Raw genomic sequence first — 8913 nt, 5'->3', positions numbered from 1 at the left:
AGCACTGATACAGTGTGTGTGTGTGTGTGTGTGTGTGTGTGTGTGTGTGTGTGTGTAGTGAAGGTACTTTTTCTATCAGTTTTTGACCTTTAATTTTCCTTCCTCTTTTCTAGCAAGCCATTTCTTGGCATCTGGATTTTATTCCTTTTTAAAATCAAATAAGAATGTCTTCCTTGAGTGGAAAAGTGCAGACTGTACTGGGCCTTGTGGAGCCTACCCAGCTTGGCTGCACCATGACCCATGAACACTTAACAATGAGCTACAAATCCTGCTTTGTACCACCTTCTTCAGATCAAGAAGCGTTGTCTGAAGGGCACATTGAGATGAAGAACTTGTTCTGGATTAAACAGAATCCTTATAGCCATAAAGAGAACCTCCTTCTGTATCAGGAAACAGATGCTGTAAAGGAGGAACTGTTACATTTTAAGGCAGCAGGTGGTGGAACAATAGTAGAAAATACAACCACAGGAATAAGTCGAGATGTGAAAACTTTGAAGAAACTTGCTGAAGAAACCGGAGTTCACATTATTGCTGGGGCTGGATTTTATGTGGATGGCACTCATTCTCCTGAGATTCGGGTTATGTCAGTGGAGCAGGTAAGCACTTAAAAACATATAACGAGTCTACATATAACTCAAGAGAACACTGACAGAGTAAGGAAAACTTGACCAAATAGAAATAGAGTCAGTTCTTAAAAACTGAAGAATGCAGTAATTCCATCTTTCAAATTCCATTTTCATTCAGGGGGTTGTTATAACTGAACAGTAAAAAAATGACTTTACATGTGTACATCATCCTGGTAAAGCAGTGACTATGTTTTTCTTCTTTTTTATAAAATATTTCCCTTTCATGTCCCTTCTACCTTCCTTGTCACTCTTTCCAATTAGTTTTCCCCTCTCACCTAATAATTTTAAAAAGAAAATAAAAAGCCTTGTATTTAATAGGACCTTTGCAAAAAGTCAGTCTATTTATGCAGCCTCTAGAATATATCACTTTTCTTTACCCTTTTGGAACAGACTGCTTCTTATTCTTTGTTTGCCTAATAGTAAAAATAATAGAATCTAAGAATGGATGAGTTGTATCGGTACTTCCATAGTAAATATCCATTCAGCTGTTTTTAGGATGATACACTGATGGGTAGAGAGAAGGCAGCTTTCTAAAGCAAAAGAGAAATGAGCAGCCTGAAGATTGTGAATGTATGGATCTGAGTAGAAAGTGAAGATACCTGCTACAGAGGAATCAAATTAATCTTTAAAAGAGAAGCCCGGATCCTCAGAACGTGTAAACTGAAGTCAGCATCTTGACTTCACTTGAGCTACGCTGATTTATACTACCTGAAGGGCTGGTTTAAATTTGTGGGACTGGTGCTGTTTCTCAAAATTATGCATGTCTTTTTTGGAATTTGCCAGACAAAATATGTGGGCCAAAAATAAGAGAGTCCCCTACGGCAAAGGTTTCCAAGCTCTATCCATGGACTGAGTCTCAGGGAATAGTGTAGTCAGCAGTCCATTCCGTGATTGCAGGATTAATTGCAGGAGGTAGAAGTTAACCTCAAAGGACAAGTGCTTATACATTTGCAGTGATTGATCAATAATTCCTCATGGATGTTGATAAGAAAGCTGTAGTCTATTTTCTACCTAAGGTGCAGCTAAATCATTTGAATGTTTTGTTGTTACTTAGTTAAAACAATGAATGGACTTAGTGTACTTATCAATTCCATAGTTACTTAAACCTGGCCAAGGCTGCCTATATGGCAAGTTTGCTGCAGAAATTATGAGACTGTCAGATGGAGTACAGAGAAGTGTATGTTGCCTGTACATACCAAGAATAGGACAGAGCCCAGTTGCACATAGGAGTCAATGTGTGGCTACAGTGCCAAACTACTAGGGCTGCTGTTTTAACAGCAGGGTCATAGCTCCATTGACTTAAGTTTCCAGCAGCTGAGGTCTTACCCTGCTCTGGATGGAGAGGATGTGTGTGTATATTGATGAGATGGGGTTAAATTAATTACAGGTATATTTTATATTTAAATGGATTTTACTTGCTTGCTGATGGTCTAGTTTGTTAGTTAATAGCCACTGAGTTAAATCTAGTAAATTACTCTTGCCAGATCTTTCCTCTTTCATGTTCATTTATTTTTTCTAAATTGTACCCTAAAATCATGATTCCATATTAAATATTCAGGCTTAGATATTGAATATATGATAGGAAGCACTGGCTGTTCTTAGGGATACAAAAATGGCATTTAGAAGCTTAACTACCTAATTTTCTGTGTAAATCATTGCATCATTTGTGCTTGCAAAATTACATGCTTTGAAACTCTGGTTTGGAAAAATAAAGGGACAAATTTTGTTCTCAGTTACAATTCTGAACTCAGTGGAATTAGTCTAGATTTACACTGGAATCCGTGGCACAACATTTGCTCCGTGGTCTCAATGACCAGAATCTAAACCAAACTTTGTCTTTCTCCTACCAAAGTGATATTGATTCCCTTGTACTTTGAGGTCTTCTAAAAATATAGACTGTACACGAGTTTGACTTAAAATAAGTTTTAAAACTATTTTAGGAGATATCTTACACTATTTTTACATTGTTTAAACTATATTCATTTAGAAACACCAGTATCTTTTGAATAGAGATCATTAAATCAGTACATAAATTGTGGTTAAGCTACCTCTTAGTTAAGCCAGTGCAGTTTTGTGGGTGAAGACTCTTACATTAGTGTAAACCCATCTTACATTGTGTGATCTTGCACCTGGCACAAGGTGCAAACCACATTTAATTAGGCTAAAATTATCTGTGATCACAGCTGCAGGAAGTTGGAATTGCATCATGAACAAAAATGGTACTACTTCACATGGACACTGGTTCCCTCATCTCTCTCATTTTCCCTTGTGTTAGCTTACAGACATCATTGTTAATGAAATACTCAGTGGAGCTGATGGAACCAACATCAAGTGTGGTGTGATAGGAGAAATTGGTTGTTCTTGGCCCTTGACTGAGAGTGAAAAAAAAGTGCTTCAGGCCACAGCACATGCTCAGTCACAACTTGGCTGCCCTGTCATCATCCATCCTGGGAGGCATAGTGATGCACCTTTCCAGATTATTCGCATCCTACAAGAAGCTGGGGCTGATCTCTCAAAAACGGTCATGTCTCACCTTGACAGGTAAGAGGCTGTTCTGGTATTATATTTCTGCAGTGATTCTAGATGTGTTTCTTCCAGGAATGGACTGTGGCGGTTTTGCCTTCTTCTGTAGTGGGGAGACATGCTCCTTTTATTTGATTTTCTTAAGACAAGACATGGACAGGGCTTTCATCTCTCTGCTTTACCTGTTTGCAAGTTAAGTCGTTCTTGATTTTATCAGGCATTGTGCCTGGTATTTGTACATAAGGATTGCTCATGGAGTTTTAATAGGTTAGACAAACATTTCTATTGGATGGCTTAAATAGGGATGATCCTGCCTTGAGCATGGGTTTGGAATAGATGACCTTGTGAGATCCCTTCTAGCCCTACTTTTCTCGGATTCTGAAAATGGAATTACTTTGGATTATGTAGCAGATTCAAACCATTTAGTTTATCAAATGTTTTTAATATCAGTACAAGATGTGAATCTTTTAAGAAGAATTAAAAGAATCAGTCCTGTATATGGCAATGCTGAGACTAGAGAATTGCTTATGTAAAGCCTGATCATTTTCCACTGAAGTTAGTGACCGCCTGGATCAGGCTCTTCATCCCAGATCCTCAAAGCTGTTTAGGTGCTAATCAATTTCAACAGCGGCCACTTAAATACTTTTGAGGATCTGGGCTTTAAACCATGGTTGACGTGGGCCAAGAATTTTTAAAAAATCAGGTTTCCATCCAGGGGTTTGACTTCACTGGACTCCGAGCCAAACACTAAACCACATTCTCCAAACTTGGTTACCATCCAAGACTAATACAACTTTAAATAAATCCCAGTGGGATGGTAGATAGGTCTTGTCTTTTTACAGAGAACAAGATGTCATTTCCTTTAGAAACACACAAACAGATGCTGTAATACACACATGAAATGGAAGAGACACTGTGCTGTCCTTCTGACTGAAAAGCACAGTCTGTTTGGCCAAGACAAGGTTATGTGCCCTTGTACAGTTCACAATCAGTTGGCAGATATCCAGATATTGATTTGTATGGCCAGCCGGTAAATGGAAACTGTTTTTGGTCATATGACTCTCAGCACTGGGATTGTTTATTCCTGTTGAGGGTGTTATATGAAGATCTCTGTCAACAGCATGTTCCACAAGATTGCAACTCAGACAAAGACACTATGTACTTATACCAGCACTCTGTTTTATGCACCTATATTTGGGGGATATTTGGGAGAGTTTAAATACTACTTTGATTCCATTAACAATCAAAATTTGTTTTCAGTGATATGCATGTATGCATTTATCTTCTGTAGATCTGTTTGTTTGTTTTTTCTTAATATAAGTAATCTCTGCCTATGAAAATACTCTGCACTTTGCTTAGCCACTTCAGTACAGTATGGTAAATACAATCATTTTTCAAACATACAGTACCTGATTCTTTGCTCACCTGTACAGGTACATTATAGTCAGTGAAATTATATGGATGGGGGTGGGGAATAGTATAAGCAAAGGGCAAATTGAGGCCACAAATTTGTAAGTGGCAGCATCAGCTGAACAACCCTTAATGCTTTCTGGTTTTGTTACATCATTGCATTTCACACTAAGAGGTGCAGTTCATATTCATCAGAACACAGAATCTGACCTGCTTTGAACTTGAAGTTAACCTCTGCATCGGGATGTATGTTTAAACAGCTTGGGCCCATCTCTGGCAAAGGGAATCCATGTGGGCGTTGGATTCCTAATCTCTTAAAATTTTGGAAACATTTGATGTTCAAAATTCCATCCCTGTCTTTATTCAAGGTGTTACAGTACTGTTTAGGTGAGCTACAAGGCTAGCTGCCAGGACTTACATGTTTTTCAGTACAACTTTTCTTTATCTACTATGCTGAGGTAGGGTAATAGAAGTGTGACATTTAGGAGGGCTAGTATGTGACACCCTTTTATTTCCTGGCCTCACTGACCCATCAGGGTGCTTCTGTTACATAGCCAGGTCAGCATTCATTAACTTCAGTGGCTACTGTTAAGATATCCATAGTATAAATGAAAAGCCTATAATGGATAATACTCTCTATATTAGATACAGCATGCATCATCCCCAAAAGAGCCAACCACTAAACATAGCTTTTGAAATAATTATTCCTGGCTGTGACAAAGCTCCTATGAAATATGGCATTTAAAAAAAATAAGATTGCCATATGCCCAGGAATCAGCTTCATTCTTTTGGCTACTGCAGCCCTGTGAACTGTGCAGTGTTGGAAATAAAAGCTGCCCACCTTCTGCAGTGCACTTGAAAGCCTATTTGGTAGGAAACTCTTATCCTGTATAAACTGTGAAATATATTCAAAAATAAAGTTTTTTTATTATTAATTACAGTTGGCAATTCTGAAACTCCTGCTGATGGCAGAATTGTTTGAACAAGGGTTTCTCTCTCTTTAGCCCATCTGTTCCTCCTACTTGATCCTGCTGTTAAGTCATAATATTGAATTTGTGACATCAGTCATTTCCATAGCAACAGACTATGATGCAGTTAAACAGAGCAAAATGATTTTGTGACATGAGGCAGGAAGAGAACTGGGGTGTTATGAGTGAATGTTCTTGCTATAAGTTATCTGTGCTCCTGATGAAAGAACATAGAAAATTGTTTGTCAGTTGCTTTTAGTTAAATGTTTTTCCCACCCAGTCTATCTCCAAGATTGCCCCGGGTGAAAGAGTCATCATTATAACTATATCAATAGATTTGCAAAGCTTTTCTGGAATGCTTGGAAAGGACATTTCCATAAAAACCACCAATATATGGCAGGAAGTTGTTAATTCAGTAATTACCAGTTTTCCTTGTGAAACAGTGCTGCAGCAGTGTGGCTCTCGGGCCATGTCTGCACTGACACTGGGGGGCAATCTTAAAATTGTCCTAAACCCACAGTGTTGCCTGCAAGTATATACCCAGCAGCAGTCTATCCCAAACCTGGATGCTCTGCTGATCTTCTAAGTTTGAGGGAGACCCCACTACTGTTCATCTTCCAGCCCACACTTTTTTTTCACCTTGTTTGAAATGTATCCACACGCTGCAGTCTGCAAGCACAAGAAATCTGCAAACTACAATTCCACATTTCCTCATTTCTAACTTCTGATTGTTCTGCACGCACTTTTCCTCTTTACTGTCTGTACTCAGTCTACGTATTCCCAGAAAGTTTCCACTTTTCAAATAAGAATGCAGATGGCTTTAGTTTAGGTTGCAGGTTACAATATAGATGAGTTTGGCTGGTTGAGAGTGACCTCAGGGCCAACCCTAAATATCAGTGCAGATATATCCTTAGAGAGACACTGCTCATGCATGTATCATGTTCTGACTAATATCCGTGCTGCTTTACAATTCCATTACAACAAGCGGGACATTAACTTAAGGAGTCCTGGCCAAATTCCCATATGGGCAATTACAATTGCCTGTCTCAGAATGACATTATCTTTATTTTCTGTTGGATTTCATGTTCTGTCCTAAACCAGTGTGAAGAGTTGTGGTGAAATACTGCAAATATTTAACCCACAAGATATCTGCATCTTCACAGTGAATGAAATGAGATGTAAAGATTATTCTCAGATCTCATTTTGTTCAGGTACAATCAATTGGCTCAGCATAGGCATTCCTTTTACTAAAAGCAAATAAAAAATTCTCTCACTCGTTCCTTTTTTATGATGCTTGCAAGTATGCAAAACACATTTTCTTCTTTCTTCCATTAAGGTTCATTATGACTGTGCCTGTTCCGCTGTATTTTAACTTTTTAAGAAATACATTGCATCCCAAGATGTTCGAGGTGGGAAGCAGAGGAGCAGGGGGGAAACACCATAACATGTTGGCCTAAGTTTTTTAATAAATGGGCTTAACATTTTTCAATATCTTTAGCTCCTTAGAAGTAGGAGTTACCAAAATTATATCTAGCCTTGTGCCTGGCACTTTTTCTGACACATTTGAAAATAATGATTGCTTTTGTGTAAGTTTATGCTGTATTTTATATTTTCTGCAGGACTATATTTGATGAGAAGAAACTGCTGGAGTTTGCTAAACTTGGATGCTACTTAGAGTATGACCTCTTTGGCACAGAGTTGCTCAATTACCAGTTCAACCTGGATGTTGATATGCCAAGTGACAATGAAAGAATTGCAAGGTACCTACTGTAATGCAGTGAAGTTTGAATAACAATATGGCTGCTGAAGTAAAAGTTATTGGCATGCAAGTATTGAGTGCAACTTGCTTCATGGCATGACAGTGTTCCTGTCATCTCTGTTTCCTCTCAGGGCCAGAGTTTTACATTTTGGCTTTTTTATTTTTATTTTTTTTAATTACTAATAGTTTGGGAAAATTTACTTCTAACCTTCATGCATATTTCACACTTTATTTTTCTGCATCCCTTTCCTCTGTCATTTTGGCTGCACTGTTGCTCTTCCTTGGCTTCAAACTCTTTAAGGAGATATCATAAACACTCATTCTCTTACCTGTCACATATATATCTGATGCTACCTTTGACTCTTTGTCCCTGGAATCTCTCTGACGGTTCATACTGGAAATCTCTAACAGTTTTAATCCTGCACTATACTAGTAAATCGTATCATGTTGTATCATGGCTTTTCACACCTAGACTCCCTAATATTATCTGTGAAATGTGTCCATTCTGTAGTTGTCATGAACGTAGAGCTCTCATTGAAAACATTGGGAGGTATGCATGCAGAAGTAGAGTATAACAGAGCATGCAGTGTTCCTTAATCATAGCATTTTTGTTTGTTTGTTTTTGTTTCATCCATAATATTCCTCCCTTCCAGCCATAGCCATGCCTCCTTAGCACCCTGGCACTGAATGACAGTGACAGCAGGCTTTTGTAGGAAGAAATACTCCAGGATTGCCTTTCTCTGGGTACAGTGCTAGTGTGTGAATGGGTGGAGATGTTGGAAAGGCCATTAAACTGTTTCTTGCACTGTCACTGTGTTTATGCAGGAAATAAAATGACAGTGGCAATCTCCTCTTTTTTTCTTCATTTTTAGTAGGCTCATGTTTGGTTTGTAGTCACTAGAGGAAAGCAAATCATATTGATCCATATATTTTTATACAACTGTTCAAAAAGGAAAAGAATTTTCAGGCATGTGCATGTTCCAATCCAAACAATATAAATAGCAATATAAATGAATAACTTTGTATATTCACTCAAATACATATATTCCTGTAGGATAGATGTAAGGGGGGAAAGGGTGTGTGTGTGTACGTACACATACATACATATGCATGTTACAGATCTGTAGAGTAGGTGTAGATTTTTTGTGGTCATTTTCCAGGAAACTTAGGGAGGAGGTAGGAAGGTTTGTTTTTTTTCTTGCCTGCCTGGTTCTTAGGTTGCTTATGTCAGATACCCTAAATAAACTCCTTCCAAATTTGGGCTCAGTCTGTGGTTTTCATCTTTATGAATGTGTCATGCCCTTTCCTCCACAATACTTTACTTCTGTGTTGTCTTGTCTGCTTTTTCTTGCTCAGATCTGGTGATCTAGTATTGCTAGTTCTTGCCAATCAATCTTCTCTTCCACAATCTGGTACTGACACAGTGGTTTAGGAGTAAAGGACATAATTTGCAGTGTTGCCAGCTTAAACCAACATCTTAAATTACTGCATTTATTTTAATGAAAACTGCCAATTTTCATCAAATCCTTGCATGCATATTACATACAGTATCTCAACTGAACATTTTATTTTTGCTGAACTAAACATACTCCTCCTTGTAGATATTCTTCCTTACAAGCTGCCTCCT

At 38.2% G+C, this 8913-nt stretch overlaps 1 protein-coding gene across 2 annotated transcripts in view; it reads left to right on the top strand.

The window, feature by feature from the left end:
• The window catches only part of PTER (phosphotriesterase related), a 39461-nt gene that overhangs the window by 23018 nt on the left and 7530 nt on the right, over nt 1–8913 (top strand). For both annotated transcript variants that reach the window (XM_019508346.1, XM_019508347.1), the window contains 3 exons: nt 114–596; nt 2902–3167; nt 7147–7287. In XM_019508346.1, the coding sequence (XP_019363891.1) occupies nt 165–596; nt 2902–3167; nt 7147–7287 (839 nt within the window). In that variant the 5' untranslated portion in view covers nt 114–164. The remainder of the gene's footprint in view (nt 1–113; nt 597–2901; nt 3168–7146; nt 7288–8913) is intronic.

The sequence above is a fragment of the Gavialis gangeticus genome, unplaced genomic scaffold, assembly GCF_001723915.1.
Source record: "Gavialis gangeticus isolate Ggan-Ray unplaced genomic scaffold, GavGan_comp1, whole genome shotgun sequence".
NCBI classification, from domain to species: Eukaryota; Metazoa; Chordata; order Crocodylia; family Gavialidae; genus Gavialis; species Gavialis gangeticus.
The sequence above is the reverse complement of the archived record's forward strand: the minus strand, read 5'-3'. Positions and strand labels throughout refer to the sequence as shown.